The 19039-nt window shown below is 29.0% G+C and overlaps 1 protein-coding gene across 2 annotated transcripts in view; it reads right to left on the minus strand.

Annotated features, from left to right (window-relative positions):
* LOC111633197 (putative uncharacterized protein DDB_G0286901) overlaps nucleotides 1–19039 on the minus strand; it is a 58653-nt gene that overhangs the window by 22985 nt on the left and 16629 nt on the right. For both annotated transcript variants that reach the window (XM_023377728.1, XM_023377729.1), the window contains exons 2-7: nucleotides 18174–18244; nucleotides 14042–14114; nucleotides 11710–13007; nucleotides 11198–11457; nucleotides 9520–9784; nucleotides 903–1173 (exon numbers count right to left, since the gene is read on the minus strand). In XM_023377728.1, coding sequence (XP_023233496.1) covers nucleotides 903–1173; nucleotides 9520–9784; nucleotides 11198–11457; nucleotides 11710–13007; nucleotides 14042–14114; nucleotides 18174–18244 — 2238 coding nt within the window. The remainder of the gene's footprint in view (nucleotides 1–902; nucleotides 1174–9519; nucleotides 9785–11197; nucleotides 11458–11709; nucleotides 13008–14041; nucleotides 14115–18173; nucleotides 18245–19039) is intronic.

Here is a 19039-nt window from a genome sequence, read left to right on the forward strand (position 1 = left end):
TTTAGTTTTAGAGTATTATACAAATAATCAACATTAATTTAATTATTTGTGCAATTTTATCAGAGAAAATAATTTTATAGCTTAGAAGTTTATATGGAATGAGAAAATAACTAAATCATTTAATTTCAATACGTATATTGGTTTTTGTTCACGTAAAATGAATTTTGTTTGTTTACCTACACTTTAGTTTGAAAAAACTATACAATTCCAATTAAAAACTAAATTATAAAGACAACTAATAACACAAATTTACCTGGCTTATTACTTTTAGAGAATTGCAAAAACAAACAGTCTCATACCTTTAAATGCCCTTCCTCAGTATAAAAACTTGCAATTTAAAATAAGAACAAAAGTTGTCCTCTGGAACAATTTACATTTCAAAATTTTAATGCTTTAGAATCCCAACCATTTGACTGCACACAGACTACCACGTCAATTTATTTTTAATCTATATAGAAGTCTGATACATGCAATCAAATGGTTAGGATTCTAAAGCATTAAAAGTTTGAAATGCAAATTGTTCCAGAGGACCATTTTTGTTCTTATTTTTAAATTGCAAGTTTTTATCCTGAGGAAGGGCATTTAAAATGACTGAAAACATTAGAAAAAATAAAATTGATACTGCATTTAAAGGTATGAGTGGTGTTTTTGTAGTTTATGATGAATGTAGTTTTATTGAATAGTCTTAGAGAATCAGAGACTAAATGTTAAAAGTATATATTTAATTATTATTTGTTAATAATTTTTAAACAAAGGATTTTCATTTAATATGATTTTATGTCATAATATTTTCAGATTAAATTGAAGATTTAAAAGAAAAAGTTTTTCACTATTATATTCATTGTCATAACTAATCACATTCCCATAATATATAAATATATGAAAAAACTTTTTAAACTTACTTGTTGCAAGTTTCACAAAATCTTTAAATTTTAAACCAAAATCAGCTTGTTTGCAAAAAGCATCTTTTACCAAATTAGCAAAATAACCATCATTATAATGATTATAAAAAAGTGCAGTTAAGAATCCCCAATGATCTTCTGTAATATAACGCAAAACTTCTTCATTACTATATTGTTGACAAGCCAAGTTATATTTAATACTATTTTGCTGACAGTTATTCTTAGGTAAAGGACGTGAATCTTGCACCTTCTCTTTTGAAACACCTGAAATCTATATAAAAATGTTAGTTACTTTCATGCACACATACTGAGTGTCTGGAATTTCCAAATAGATTCAAATCTCTGTAATTTATCATCTGATCATGGTTGTATAAATACCAAAAAAAATTTTTTTTTTCAATGGCAAGGCCTTAAAAAAAAAAAAAAAATACACATTTCATCTCAAAAATACATAATTAACAATCCTCAATGTCAATGGAAAAGTTGTTTGTGAGGATGCTAGAATTGACGAACAATCCTATAGAATTCTTAGTAGTTTTAATAGAATAGATTAAAAAGTTTGAAGTATAGAACATGAAACATGTTTTTCCAAAAGAACACAATTGTGAGGAAAATTCATGTCATCAGTTTAATAAAATGAATGTTTTGTTTTTGAAAATAGAATGTTTGGGGTTTGGAGAAGTTGGAATCAAAGAATGGAGAGTTGCATTGTCAGGTTTTTGAGAAAGGATAAAAATTTTTCTTCTGATTGAAGAAGTTTCGTAAAGTCTAATGGAGTGGACAAAGATGCAAGTGGTGTTGAACTATAGACTGGATGTGGAAACTCAAAGTTCAAAGCAAACACAGTAGTAGTTTGAGGTCAGAACTGTAGTAGTGGCTTTATATATGTATTTTAAAACAATAGTGTATTATTTTCTTAAACATCTAATTGCTGTGGAACTAAATGTCTCTCTTGTCCCTTTTAGTCACACTGGCTCTTTTTTTTAAGTTTAAAAAACATACCTGAAGTCAATTTGGAACAAAATGACATTTTGAATAACCACAGCTAAATGATAAGTAATAGAGATATGACAGCATTTGGAAATTCCAGACATTCTGTATATAAACAATCTAAAAAATACAGTAATGTCTTGTTTTATTTGGGATTGATAAATGCAGAAGAGATTCATATTTTTGTGGATGAAAAATTGTTAGGTAAATTTAATCTTTATATGTACAGGATAATTCTATTAAGACAAATTGACCATTTTTATTACAAAATTCAGTATGTATACAGTAAAAACAAACATAAAAATGTTTTAAAAATATTTTAATACATAAATTGTAAATGGTTTCTTAAGTGTCTAGGCAATTATCTGGAATTACCTGGGATGGAGCAGAAATTTACATGGAATTTCATTTTACACATATCTGCTGACACAACCTCTGCATAAAACAAGACCATATTGTATATGTCATTTTAACATGAATTTCATAGTAAGTAAAATAACTGTTAAATTAATAGAAACAATCAAATTTATCAGGCTATTTTAGAGCAAACACCTTTTGACCAATTAATGAGTGATCATTTATTTTCAAAATGATCATTTTTCATAAATTTATAATATAAACAATAATAATGCCTTTAATTTAACTCCTATTTACAAATTACTTCATTTACATCCAAATTATGTATTGGTTTGTGTGAGATCCAGATTTTAGAAAGAAATTTTTTCTCCTATAATTTTCAAACTATTCCACCTCATATTTTTTTCTGACTTGTTAAAACAACATCACTGGGAAAAGAAGATTGAATATCCCATCAACAACTATACATTCTTAAAGGAAAGTTATAAATTTCTAAACAGTCATCCAGCCAAACATCGTCAAGCTAATATTGCAAGACATAAGTTTACAGTTATCGTCCGATTTTTTCACTTTATTATGGTCCCGGGGACACCTATGACCTAAACACCTGCAAAAATAACCTTTGCTTTAGACAACATTTAATCACCTGATTTATTTTCTCAAGCCGAACCAATAAAAGGGCCGATTCATCCCCCCTCAGGGGAGTCCCTGACCAAACACTACAAGAGTGACATCGCAGAAATTGACAGAAGAGCCATAACTTCAAATTGTTTTAATTAGTGCAATCCAGAGTCCAAGTCACAATTTTATTAATTTGAGTGTTGTGTAAAGGAAAGGACGAATTCGAACCTCCAAGAAATTGTTAAAGAGGTATCATGACCAGTTGTCTAAACTCTCTCTTGGCCACCTTTAATTTGTACTTGAGAGTTATGGAATCTTGATAATCATTTCAATGCTTGACATTGTAAATTTAGCTGTTATCCAATAAATTTTTAGTTTTCTTGTTAAATGGTGTCATTTACTAGTTTATGCCTTACTGACGACCCCTCTCTCTTCCTCCGCTCAACTTGACAAAAAGAATCCCAACCTCTCAGGATCATAAAACATAAACCAGCCATCCACTGACAAGTGGGCAGTTTCCACCAAACTGTTGCCAAGAAAGGGGCAAGATATCTGCCTTGCCTCCGGCTACCCACATTTCTTTGTAAAGTTCATAGCAATTTTTAACAGAAATAAAAGAAACTGTTTTAAAACTAAAAATATACTTTTATTCCATTACATATGCACCATTGTTTTTAATGATGTGTTGCCATCTATGGGAGGCTTCATGATACCCTCTTTGTAGAACTTTCCAGTTTTTCCTGCAAAAAAACTGATCCACATGGTTTTTGTAAGCTTCCAAAGTGTCAAAGTTTTCATCATGAAGGGAATTTTGCAGAGAATGGAACAAATGCTAGTCTGACAGGGTGAGTATGGGGGTAAGATAAAACATTCCAGCCTAGTTCCAATAATTTTTGGCATGTTCGTAAAGTTGTGTGCTGTCTGGCATTATCTTGGTGAAACAATGCCTTTTCTATTGGCCAGTTCTGGACATTTTTCTTTAATTGCCATGTTCAGTTTAACCAATTAGGAACAATACTTATCAGAATCAATTGTTTGATTCTGTGGAAGCAGCTCATAGTATAGGACTTCTTTCCAATCCCACCAGATGGTGAGCATGACCTTCTTTGGATGAAGACCAGCCTTTGGAGTTTTTAATGGTGGTTCATTTTTCTTACCCCATAATTGTTTTCAGCTGATGTTGTTATAAACGATCCACTTTTCATCACCTGTAACTAAATGCTTCAAAAAAGGGTAATTTTCATTTTGTTTGTCAAGAAAATCACAAATGGAGTTGTGATCCAGTAAGTTCTTTTCTGTTAAGTCGTGAGGCATCCAAATGTTGCAACAATTCACGTATCCAAGCTTCTTTAGATGTTGAAATACAGTACTGTTTGATGAATTCACTATCTTTCTGCAATCTCGAGTTGTGTAATGAGGGTTTTCATCCAATAATGCTTTGATCTAGTCCTCTTCAATAATGGGAAGTCTTCCTGAGCAGGGAGCATCTTTAAGGCTGAAATTACTTGCTTTAAATTTTGCAAACCACTTTCAAACAGTTGATTCTGCTACAGCACTCCCACCATAAATATCACATATTTTTTTGCTGTTTATACAGAATTTTTGCCTTCACAATAAAAAAAAAAGAAACAAATGTTGATAATGCACGTTTTTCGCATCCATTTTTGCAATGAGACAAATTAAACAATATTTGAATAATCTTAATGGTTTTTTTTTGTAACAGACACATCTCAAGATCATCTATCATAATATTCATTGGTTTGTATAATTCTAATCATTTTTGCATCAATCAGTGTCTCAACTGTTGGCTATCAAAAATTGCTATGAACTTTCCAAACAACCCAATATTATACATTGAGCAACATGTTTATTTAGAAAAGTTTTAAATGTAAAAAATATTATTTTATAAAAATCAGTAATTTTGAATTTAAATATCAATCTTGAATCTGAATTTCTATATCTGAAAGAACTATAGAGATAAATAAAAACTCATGCCAAAATTGTATATACAGTAGCTAACTATAACTTGATAACTAGCACTGAATTCAGCGTTAACACAATTTTTCTTATCTCACAAGTACTTTCAATGAGTATAAGTTTGTCATCCTCAAGTGAAAAAGAACAAATTTGAAGAAATAGAACGTGCAAAGTGTTCCAAGTAGAAAATAAAAAAATTTTTTGGCAATTTTTAAATTTAACATTTGGTAATTCCGTTGGTAACGTGCAACAAGCTTTTGCACATTAAATTTAAAAATTGCCAAGAAATTTTTCCGTTTTCTACTTGAAACACCCTGCACATTCTATTTCTTCAAATTTGTTCTTTTTCGCCTAAGGACGATGAACTTATACTCATCGAAAGTACTTGTGAGATAAGAAAAACTGTGTTAACGCTGAACTCATTGCTAGTTATCAAGAGACTATATAGAATAAAATCTACTGTTACAAAATTATTAATAAACACATTCAAATTATTTTAATATATATTTTAAAAACAAATTTTATAGTGATATTTTCATAACTTTATTAAAAAACTAAGGATTTTAAAATGATAAATCTACAGACCAGAATTTTCTACTAAAATTAAAATATCTATTAATCAGGTATATTCAGGGTTCCTACTCAAATTTTTGTTTTGAATTCCCTGACTTTCCCTGACCAACTTTGTCCAAATTCCCTGACCCTCACATTTTTTAGTGTGGAATATCGACATAATAAAACAGCATTTACTGTTAACATTGAGTACATTTAGCCCTCTTTTTGCACAGTTGATATGCTTCAAAGACTGCCACATTAAAAAAATACAGTACATACATCCTGTAGAAAAATGTTTGATAGAATCCACAATTTCAATGTAATGAAAAAATAAGCANGTTCTAACTGAATAAAGATTGAAACTTGCCTAGTGTTGAAGAAAAGTCACTTCATTGTGCCAGTATACAATACATAAATACAACACGGTTTCGACAAAAACAAAAAAAAAAAAAAATAATAATAATAAAATAAAATGATTTTATTGTCTGTTTTAAGCAGTGTTTTATGCATTGAAAAAAAACAAACTTTCCTGCTTAATTAAAAGATTTTATAAATTGTTTTTGGCTATCTGGAATCAAAACTCCCCTTATGCAAGTCTATTGTTCAACTTTCATACATTTTTAGGAATGCACTGTTTTCAACATTTGGACATGCTTAAACAATCATGCAAAGGTTGTGACACAATTATTAAATATTATTGGATCAGCCAACAGGTTGATCATAGAGCTATCTATAATAATTTACTGGTACAAACTTCTGAAATATAGTTGATAACACATAGAAGTACATTTTGTTACTGTTTTTACAAATTTTAAAATTTGTCACTTTTTTTTGGTTTATCTCATGGAACAGTTACAATGGTATCATGGCACACTGGTTGAGAGCCACTGACCTAGTATTTCACCAATTTAAATTGAATGGTTATTTATATGATTTCTGGATATACTGAATCAATACCATAAAGGAATTAGATGGTTTAAGATTGATTGCACTCATTTCAATTAAAAATTACTGGAAAGTAAATTAATGGATAAAACTTGATTTACAAAATAAAATGGCTTTTCTAATTATTATCTAAAAAACAAGCAATCATTTCTAAGTTTTAGTATTTCATTTCAAGCATATACATAAGACAATATTTTTTTAAAATTTCTCTAAGTTTTTTTTATCACCATCTCACTATTTTTTTTTNAACTAACTTTTTTCTGTACCCCTAAACAACCTATCGCGTACCCCTAGGGGTACGCGTACCACAGGTTGGGAATCGCTGCCTTAGATGAAAGATTAATGAAGGTAATTGTTTATTTTCAGTATAATTTTCAATGTAGATTTTTGTTACTTATTTTTGTACAGCTATTTTATAACATTGCGTCACAGTTTCATCAATAAATGTCCCCAACACACAACATTTTCACATTGCGAAATTGTGTTTTGGTCGATTATAAAAGGAATCTCAACACAAATTTCTTTTTGTGATCTTCCTGAATATGCCAAAACATGTGTGTAATTTTTGAAAGTGCCACAAGAAATTCATATTGTGGCTGGATCTGAGAAGTCAGAATGTACTCTGATAAATTTTTTCAGTTTTAGAACTTAACATATATACTTTGATAATACTTTTAAATTGCTTTTTCTTACAGCAAATTTACATCTTTCAATCAATGAAGAGAAACTGGAGTAATTGTGCAATAGTACTTTCTGTGAGTTTTGATTAGTACCAACAAAAAAAAAAATTGTATACTGGCACAATGAAGTGACTTTTCTTCAACACTAGGCAAGTTTCAATCTTTATTCAGTTAGAAACTGAATAAAGATTGAAACTTGCCTAGTGTTGAAGAAAAGTCACTTCATTGTGCCAGTATACAATACATAAATACAACACGGTTTCGACAACAACAACAGAATTATTGGAAATTGAAATGGCAGTTGACATCAAAATAAGAAGATACTAACTGAATAAAGATTGAAACTTGCCAAGTGTTGAAGAAAAGTCACTTCATTGTGCCAGTATACAATACATAAATACAACACGGTTTCGACAACAACAACAGAATTATTGGAAATTGAAATGGCAGTTGACATCAAAATAAGAAGATACTAACTGAATAAAGATTGAAACTTGCCTAGTGTTGAAGAAAAGTCACTTCATTGTGCCAGTATACAATACATAAATACAACACGGTTTCGACAAAAACAAAAAAAAAATAATAATAATAATAAAATAAAATGATTTTATTGTCTGTTTTAAGCAGTGTTTTATGCATTGAAAAAAAACAAACTTTCCTGCTTAATTAAGAGATTTTATAAATTGTTTTTGGCTATCTGGAATCAAAACTCCCCTTATGCAAGTCTATTGTTCAACTTTCATACATTTTTAGGAATGCACTGTTTTCAACATTTGGACATGCTTAAACAATCATGCAAAGGTTGTGACACAATTATTAAATATTATTGGATCAGCCAACAGGTTGATCATAGAGCTATCTATAATAATTTACTGGTACAAACTTCTGAAATATAGTTGATAACACATAGAAGTACATTTTGTTACTGTTTTTACAAATTTTAAAATTTGTCACTTTTTTTTGGTTTATCTCATGGAACAGTTACAATGGTATCATGGCACACTGGTTGAGAGCCACTGACCTAGTATTTCACCAATTTAAATTGAATGGTTATTTATATGATTTCTGGATATACTGAATCAATACCATAAAGGAATTAGATGGTTTAAGATTGATTGCACTCATTTCAATTAAAAATTACTGGAAAGTAAATTAATGGATAAAACTTGATTTACAAAATAAAATGGCTTTTCTAATTATTATCTAAAAAACAAGCAATCATTTCTAAGTTTTAGTATTTCATTTCAAGCATATACATAAGACAATATTTTTTAAAAATTTCTCTAAGTTTTTTTTATCACCATCTCACTATTTTTTTTTCATCAGCTGCTTTTATCCATTTTTTTTCGAATTAATTTTATTATTCTGAGTATAATTGATTTTATTAAATTTAATTAATATTTATATTTTAAGTTTTAAAAATGTACTATTCTTATTTTTACCTTTTCTCAGAGCTATATCAAATAGTTTTAATAGTCCACTATTATCAAATCTGGAAATACACTAAGAACGAAATTTGGTCACTGAACTTTGAAACCTTTATACAATTAATGAAAAAAAAATCTATCATTATCAATATTACTGAATTTCATTCAATTAGTTGTGATATTACTGAAATAATAATCTCTTACTATCTGCTAAATTGCTTAACTGTCAAATAACTAGTGTGAAATTCGAAGTTCATATAATTTCTTAAAGGAAGTTAATACTTTAAATTTATAAATTCTGTTAACAAAAGGAATTTGGACCTACAAAAACGGAATATAGAGTGCATGAGAAATCTTAACTCTTTCTGTCTAACTATAAACATTCTCACGATCAAACTGTGTATAGTTTACAATTACTGGCAAAATTCGTCATAATGTTGTCATTCTAATACCAACTTTAACCCCACATCTGCTAAAACAATTGGTCACCTGACGAATTTTCCCACCACAAAAATGTATAAAAGCCATCCTTCTTCCCCTCTCGGGGGAGTCGCCAATCGAACGAACGTCGTCAAAGATGGACCTTAACTTTCCCTTATACCTACTGTACGACCTTAATTGGAAGACTTGGTGCCGCACATCGCACCACCTTTCCGAACAATTGAAGCCAGAGTATCCATCCGCTATTATCCTAGAGGTATGAAATATTATTGTAAACTCTCTCTCTCATCCATGAAGTCGAAGGAGTTTTGTGAATTTTTTATTTAGTTAGCGAATTAAATAAACTCTTGTTTTGTTTTTAAATGGTGTCATTACTCAACTCTGCCAACGTCTTATCACCGACCCCTCTGACTCTCCTCCACTCACGTAACGCATAACCGAACGTTACTACCCTCCTTGACAAGAAAGTAGGTCACTGACCAACTGTCGGAAAGAGAGGAATTCCCAACCTCCCTGGCAGCTCACACTAGTATCTAGAATTATTTTATTCTAGATCATTGCAACTAACTGATATAATCAATGTCTGAACAAGCTATTAAATGTCTAAACTCAAATGCATCTTACCTTTTTTGATTTCTCTCTTGAAGAATTACCATCAGAACCATTATCATCATCTTTTGGAATATCATGTATATATCTGCAGTGATGCTTAAAGCATATACCTTTATTGATAAAATTATAACAGTAACCTCGAGTAAATTCTCTTTTTTCATTATTTAAATTTTCTGTCTTCTTGTTATGCACATCCTTTGTTTCATTCAAGTTATTAATTTCTTCAAGAGGATCTTCAATATCAGAAGAAACATCCTCAGATGAATATGTTTCACAACTAATGATAAAATACATTTCAAATCAATATTTTTAATATTACAAATCAATTAAATATTATAATTTAAATTATTATGCATAAAAGTAAGAAATTTAATGCTGTTAATAGAAACTTTTTAAAATAAAGTAACTTTTCAAATCAATATCAACAGTTTCAAGGGATGTGCTATGTAGTGTCAAAATTACCACTTGGCAATATTTTTAGTAAAGTAGTGATAGCAAGTGGTGATAAAAACCATAGTCTACTTATTTCAACATTTGCATGAAATTAAATCACAAAGCATGCTTCATGAAAAACAGCAGAATGTTTAGCTCCCTTGCAATGGGAGTCCCATGCACAACACACCTTGTGATATCATATGGAAATTTCAGGCAGAAAAGTAGAAAGTGACATTAAGAACTGAAGGCAGTTTTTATGCAATGCCATCTAGCATTTCCACATTGGGGATTTTTTTATTGACTGACAGAAAATTTGGGGAATTTTTTGGGGTAACCTTTTCTCCACTTTGATTTCAAAAGGGATTGATAGAAATTAACCTTTCGTCAGGAATGGCCCTGTCCTCAGGACAGCATTTTTCTTATTATGTACACCACTGCTTTCAAATGCGTGTGATCAGACTGACGAGTAGGTGTATTTTCAAAGGAATGTGTGTACTAAAAACAATATTGGACAGAGGAGTGTTTTGGTTTTGGAAAACAATTACTTTTTTCAAAAGAAATACATATAACCCATCCTCATTATGTATTGTGCCAGCTTGTGTTACATGGATGTGTGGAAAAGATGTAATTCTTTCATTTTTTCCTGCTATTTTTACCTTTCTTACCTTACTTTTGTATTATATTGATAGATAACTGGTATATTATAATTGGTTATGTTTGTAATTTCATTTTTTTTACTAGAAAAGTAGAATTGTTTATTTTTACTACTTGTTTATACAACTTTTACACTTTTAATTGCAAGTATGATATTTTTATAGGTTCATATGATTACAAGACATGCCTCACATTCTTCAAGATCATTTGGAAGAGGAGCAAAATGCCAAAACTACTATAAAAGATGAAATTGAAGGCAACTTAGGTGCAAAAACAATTTTAGAAAGTGATCATTAAACATTATAATTTTCTGAACAAAATGGAATAATAAACTAACAGAATTAAATACGTAGAAATTTTAAAATTTTGTACTTTTTTAAAATACAAAAGTCAAAAACTATTCAAATGAAAATTTCTTCTACAGCATTCTTTTAAAATTTCTAGTTATGAAAATTAACAAGATGTCATAAAAATAACTACAGGAAAATTATTCTAATGCTATATACTTGATAAAAAAATGTTGACAGTGGCATATTAAACATAAAATTTTTTATTACATTTTAATTGTTAAATATAAAAACTAGTGTATGAAAATACTTACATAGATAAAATTTCTTCATCTTCTTCATCTACCACACAATCTAAGACTGGTGTTGGAGGAGATTGTTTATTTTTTGTTTCAAGCTGATAACTTTCAGAGTTTTGTTCTTGATTTGATGGGCTATCATTCACACAATTATTCTGTACTTTTTGTAAACTTCCATCTACTTTCTTTTCTGTTTGATTTTCATTAGGAGAAATTTCATTATTTAAAATGTCATTTGTAAAATCCAAAGTCTTTACTGGACTTGAAAAACAATCCTCAGGTTCATAATCTAATGTCTCAGGTGAATAATAACTATTTTGCAAAGAAAATTTATCATTAGAATTCTGCAGATCACTAGATGATAAAAATTTTCTACAACTANTAAACTCAAATGCATCTTACCTTTTTTGATTTCTCTCTTGAAGAATTACCATCAGAACCATTATCATCATCTTTTGGAATATCATGTATATATCTGCAGTGATGCTTAAAGCATATACCTTTATTGATAAAATTATAACAGTAACCTCAGGTTCATAATCTAATGTCTCAGGTGAATAATAACTATTTTGCAAAGAAAATTTATCATTAGAATTCTGCAGATCACTAGATGATAAAAATTTTCTACAACTAACTGCTTCTTTATCATTCTGTTGTATATTACTTGAACATACTTCATTTTCATCATTTCTCACTTTATTTAAAAATTCAGTATCTAAATTTTTCTTTAAAGGTTCATTTTCATTTATATATGTTTCATTATTCGCTGAACTTTGTGATAAGTTATTTCTAGATATTAAGTCTGTAATGTTTTCATTTTCCGATAAATTGTTACTTACTGAATCATATGATTCATCTTTTACAATATCAATGCTTGATTCAGAAGCAGACCTTTCTAGAGATTGTGTTTCAGGTAACTGATTACTCTCTCTATTATTATTTATTTCCACTACAAAATCTTCATTTTTCTGTTGTGTAAATACAGTATTTTTTAAAATTTTTACTTGATTATCATTTTCAGAAGATTCTACAGAATCTTTATCTTCTTGAAAATATAACTCTCTAGAAATACAAAACTCATCATCAGGATTTTTCAAATTTGATATATAATCAAATGATTTTTGAGATAATTCTGGTGAAATATTATCAGTTAAATCATTTGTAAATGAATTAATTTGCTTAAGTAAACTACAGTTATTCTCAATTTCAAATGTGTGTAAATTATTGCAATCAAAATTTTCTGATAATGTGTTTGTTCTGGACTTTGTATGACTATTGTAACTATTTCCAAATAATGAAATAGTTTTTTCTGATTTATCTGGTGTGCATGGAATTTCATGTGATGTTCTTTTTACTTCATTAATAAAGTCTAAAAGTTTTCTTAGATTAATTTGAGCTAAATAATGAAAACAAGATTCTGTACATTTGAATGAAGTGGGATTATGTTGCAATGGTATCTCATATATTATGTTTTCTAAAAATGAATTATTATTATGAATTGCATCAAAATGCGGACAGTTATCACTTGACAAGTCTGACAGGTCAACAAAATTTGCATTTGAAGTAAGATTTTCTGATGAAACACAATCATCATCATTAATAGAGTTATTACATGTAACAGTAAGTTCATCATGACATGAAAGAGAATTTAGGCAATTTTTATCTTCAACAGTATTTACATTGGAAGACACTTCTAATGTTAAGTTATCTGATAATTCCATTTCACTTGTGTAAGGTGGTTTCTTGATATTATCATTTGTTTGATTCATTATGATAGTTCTTTTGCCATCTTTTTCTAGTTGAATAGTAAAGGAATCCAATGAATCTAAAATATAAAATTTTTAATGAGATAAAAATAGATAATATAATCCTAATTATTTACAGGCATTCCCCACTTTATGCTGTTTCATTAATATAGTACTTTTCAATTATATTTATGTTTAATTTCAGCATTTGCTTTGCTCTTAAGGGGATTTTTTAGAGTGTTTTTTTACTTATTATTTTTACATTTGCATCCTTTTAGTCTTAGTGCTTTTGTGCACTTAATATAGTGTAAGTATGCTTTTAGGTTTTTATAAGCATTAACAAGTAAAAAAAATTAATAGATATAAATAGATAATAACAGATCCTGTAACTATTAAAAATGGCAAAAAGCTTAATTTTGAAGGTAGAGATAGGTTTTATAAAAAATTTTAAATGCTAACAAGTAAAATCTTTATTAGGTCTGATCCTACTGCAGATACACATGACCCCCTTTATCTCCCCACTCCCTCAACCTTTGATTACCAAAATTTAATAGCATTAATCCCCCTAATAAACAAACCTTCCTGCAAAATTTCAGAAATTTACAACAAAAAGCATAGGAATTATTAAGCTTCAAAGAAGGTGAACAAAATTGTATCTCCCCACACATACCAACTTCAATACATACAAAAAAAAAAAACCCAATTTTTTTTTCATTTCTCAATGTATCAGGGTTCCAAGTCCAAAAATGTAAAAATCTTGCAGGGAATTTTTTTGACCAATTGCAATACTTTCCCTCTGTTATATATAACAGCAAGGAAAGTAAAAATTTCAATTTGCTTTAAGACAATATTTGTTTTATGGCAGTAGCCTGGTAACTAACCCACTGTATTAGTGAGGTATGCCTGAATTTAAATAATAATACATATTAAATAGAAGAACACTTAATTCTCCTTAAAAAAATTTTTTTGATAACTTGAATTTTACAGTAAATTTAATTTTAAAAAACAAATTATCAATTAAAAATTATTCTTGCAAATTTATTAACCTATAAAAATCAAGCTTTAAGTTTTAATCTATTAGGATATAAAAATATTTAAAATAAAATTTACTTACTGTTAGCAGACAAATTATTTTGATTGGTCTTTCTTTTAATTCTACATATTTTTTTTGAAGAACCAGTTTTTGTCTATTGAAAAAAAAAAAATTATATTACAAATGAAATCTGAATATAACTATATAAGAAAATTAGCAATAACTACACGCAATTATATAAATAATTAAAATGACAACAATCAAAAATGAAAATTTTTATTAATATGGGAATTGTAAAAGATTGCATTTTTTAATTAAATTTTTTACTTTAAATTTTATATTAGAAATTGATACTATAATGTGTGTTGTGGAATTTTATTAATATGTGATTCATAAATAATATCAGCATAGTGTTTTTGATACACAAAAACATTCTGCGCAAATGTCAATTCATCAACTTAAAATACTTATTTGAATGATTTTGTAATATTCTATGACAAAAAAAATTTTAAATCATCTTAATGTGATATATAAAAAACATCTTTAAATATCCATAAATAATTAATTAAAGTTTAAGCAAATGGCAAAGATTAAAGACATAACTGAAAATATCTTTCATAAATTAAATACATTTTAAATGTTAGAAATAATAAGAAAGAAAAGCAAAAATATATAACACAATATTCTGCATAGCACCAGAATCACTAATTGGCAATATTTTTTATTAAAGTGGCAATAAAAACTAATCCACTTATTTCAAAATTCAGCATAAAATTTAATCACAAGGCACACTTCAGGAAAAACAGCAGAATGTCATTCTCCTGTGTGATGGGAGTCATGCACTACATACCTAGTGATGTCATTGACAAGTTTGGACAGGAAAGTGGAAAGTGACATTCAGAACCAAAGGCAGTTTTCATGCAATGTCACCCAGTGTTTCCAGATTAAAGATTTTTTGGGGGGAGACATTTTTTCTTTGCTTTGATCTTTCTTCAGTAGACTAAAAAATTATGACATGACAGAATTTGTGAAGTACTGCTTAAGCACTGTGATCAAATGTGTTATTCAGTATTATTCATTAAAAAATAATTCTGATTTCTAAGTGACAGGACTTAAAGAAGTCATGGCAGTGAATATATATGTGAGAAAAGAGAGTCCACACTGAAAAAAGCTAATAGTGTTAAAATGAACTAAAAGAGGCATTACTAAAAAAACACACACACATTTTGTATCAATAATATTGCATATGATATTAGATTGATTATTAAGTGCACTGAAAAAATTAAATATGAAAATAGTTAGGCTGAGTTTATACTTCAGAAAAGTGACCAGTAAGACTGCATTAAGCCAGAACGGGTCCACATTAAGTTTTCATGTGCCCTGTATGGAGTTCCCATCATTATACATACAGCAAAGGAAATAGAAGAGTAACATAACTACCAGAATGTGTCTCCATATAACATGCCAAATTTCAAATGCCAAGGTTCATTTTTTGATTTCTTGTTAAAAAAATTATTTGTAATTAAAAAAGATTTTGTTTGTTTAAGTCAAGCTACAGTTTCTGCACTTCTCTTGTTTTCTCCTCATCACCACATTGAAATTTCTTTGCACCTTCCAATAGCCCATGAGCAAGACATATCTCTTCAACATTGTTTTTCTCAACAGCATTTCATAGTCTATTAGTGGCTTCTTCAAACATTCTAGACATCATTTCCTTTTGCATTTCTTCTTCTTGTTTTTTCTTCAGATCGGCTTCAAGAGTATAAATTTTTTTTCTCTCCTGTTCAAATGCTTTTATTTTATCCTCTTCTTCTTTCCTCTGCTCTTCTTCTTCTTCTTTCAGTTTACTTTGCTTGTCCAAAAAAGCCTTGTAAGTAGCATATGCATTGTGGGCCAACCCAAGTAACTTCTTTGTCATTGGCACCAAAAAGGCATTATTGTTGTATACACGGAGTCAATCTTTTACTATCAACAATGAATTCATCATTCGTTCTGACATAGAGGCTCTGTCTTCTGCCAGAACCAATCTAGAAATGGAAAACCCTCTTTCAACATCTGCCTTGCCATGAATGAGAGCTAACAATACTTTGATTACTTTAGCAACAGTTGGGTATTTTGGCATCCCAACAGAATTCTTCAGTTCAAATAAGTGCTTATAATCGCATTATTTTAAGGCTAATAACTTCTAATGAATTCAAATTTGACCTGAAAATAATTTAATTTTTTCCATTGGTATTTTTTAATCATTTTATATAGTTTTACGATGCCATGTTCCATATAATTTTTGTATTTTTCAATTTTTATTAATGTAAAAATGCAAGGAGACTAATATATAAATTAAAGAATTTTCATTTATTAACCTCTCATCTAGGCACATATGTATCCAGCAAATACATATTTATTTTTATTAAAAATAAAATTAAAATTAAAATAATAAAAAAAAAAAATGCTAACACTTGAATTGCAGTCTTTCTAGTACAGTAGAGCGTTGTTTATCCGAATCAATTGGGGACTGGGGTAGTTCGGATAACTTATTTTTCAGATAACGAATCATGTACAAAAAAATATATTAATTTATCCCATGTTGAAATTTCTCTCCATTGCGTGTTGCTTCACGTTGAATTTTCGTTGATATTAAGCCTAACGAAGACTATTGTATCGTTAAAAATTATTTTTTTATTTTGTACAAACAAAATAAATTTATTGAAAAATATAAAAGCAATAAAAAATTTAGTATCAAAAACGTAAAATATTTGAGTAGCCCGAAAAATAGCTGAAGATTGCAGCGCCACAGCACTAGCGAAAATTTAAATTTGCCGACTGGAATGCTTTCGGATAATGGACGTTTCGGATAACCAGCTTTCGGATAAACGACGCTCTACNAAGCTTTTTCTTCAAAATTAATGCATTTCTTTCGTTTTTTTCAGTTTTAAGTATTTTTTGTGTTTAATTAAAAATTCCTAAAAAAACTCGTACGGCAAGTGGTTAACAGTTTCCAGACTGGGCCATTGTGAATGCCTATGAAGACTGGGGTTTTTGATTATTTTCAAAAGATCAATAATATATATGTCATGATATTTTGGGATTTGTTTCTTTGTACTTTTGTCAATATTAAACAATTACGAGAATGATCATTAAAAAAAATATTTTAAAAATTATAATAAAATGCATTTTCTTAAATTTAAAAAAAAGTTTGATATAATAGTATGATGTTTACATTGACAGCTTAAGTCAGATTCAATTTCTGTGGTTTCAGTGTTAGAACTACAATGGACCCCAAAAAACCAGAATTTTCTTCTGGATAGCAGACTAAGTGAGTGTTCAATGAACACCTCTGTATCAGTTTACCAAATGGCATTTTTGTGAGAGGCTGTTTTGCAATAGTGAACTTCTTTCGAGACATTTTCAGTGTTTTTCCTGTATGTTTCTTGATATGTGGTATTGTGCATTCAGAATTTGTTCCTCCAGGTCAAATTCTGAATGCACAATAATCCAGAAATTTTATCTGAAAGTTTTGAGAAGGTTGCATGAATATTTGCAGAAGAAATGAAGTTATGGCAAACAGGTGACCGTTTTCTACCATGACAACATTTCTGCCCAAACTCTACTGAATGTTCAGCAGTTTTGGTCAAAAACAGTATGACCAATCTTAACTCTCCCTATTCACCTGATTTTACCCCATGCAATTTGTTTTTGTTTTCTTAGATGAAAAAGCTTCAGAGGGAAAAGATTTTCTGATGTGAAAGAGATGAAACAAAAAATGGCAGAAGCACTACAAAGGCATCAAAACTGATGAATTCAAAAACTGTTTTGAGTAGTGTGAAAAAACATCTTGGTTAAGTGCAATACATCACACAGAGTATTTTGAAGGTTACTAAAGTTTAAACAAAAATAAATACACAATTTTTATAAACTGTTTTTTTTTTAAATTTCCTCTCAGATATCTTTCTGACCCGAGATTTTCATTTATTAAATGTAGTAAAGTTCCACTGACCAATAATTTCCTGAATTCCTAGTTACTAGCCTTACAAATTTTTCTGTTTTCTTAGGTAGAAAATGAAGTTAATCTAACTAAAAAGATTTTTGAAGAGAACTTCCAAAAATATTTATTTTGTCTTTTATAAAAATAGTAAAATAATTGATTACTATATTATTTTTAAATTCTTTTTTTTTTTGTATTTTTACAAATAGATATATTGAAGAAACTACTTACACCACATCCTCGGCACAGTTTACATTTAAGAGAACTTCCTTTACTTGTACTTCCACATCTCTCACAAGATTCTAATTTAAAAATTAAGAAAAATTTAAATATTAATGTCTAGAACATTACATCACAAATTTATGATATTATTGGTATTTTTCACTAATAAAGTTCTTCATTCTAGCATTATAAGCCTAAGAAGTCTCCCATTATAAGCTTACATTATAAAATAAGGTTGTAACAGTATCAAATCAGCATAATTGTTTGTTTAAAACAAAGTCAATAATATGTAGCAAAGCATTGACATCACTTGATCTAGCATGGTAACTAAGAAGAAAGAAATTCAATTTCCTAATGCTGAAAGACAGAACAATTCACAAATTGTTTAATAATGTTTATGAGGATACTTCAAATGATGAAAATGACTTATGGAAAGTATATGTGAGAATCCGCGGGGAGGAGTTGGGGTCGACTAACTGTAATCACCTATTGGCAAAGCCAGTATGGTTAGGCCCACTCACTTTGTCGGTGGATGGCTATAATTGTATTGGGTAGAGACTGGAAGATCATGAAATCTTCAACATGATTTTATCTCCAGTCAGGCTCCTGACTGGAGATTAAATCATGAGTTAAAACACATTACTTCATCTATCTTTACATACATGTTCAAATGGGGAGAGTCATGTTGATTCAGAGAATGGAAGCAAGTTGAATCCAATTACTGAACTATTTATTTATTAGATACATATATTTTATATACAAATGCATACAAATATTATAATAAGCTAACAAGACTCAAATGTAGTGACTCTAGATATATTGGCTAAATATTTTGGATAAACTAAATACACAAAATGGCAAAGCTACTTATCTAA

The sequence above is a fragment of the Centruroides sculpturatus genome, unplaced genomic scaffold (assembly GCF_000671375.1).
Source record: "Centruroides sculpturatus isolate CEXI.00-Female unplaced genomic scaffold, Cexi_2.0 scaffold127, whole genome shotgun sequence".
NCBI lineage: Eukaryota > Metazoa > Arthropoda > Arachnida > Scorpiones > Buthidae > Centruroides > Centruroides sculpturatus.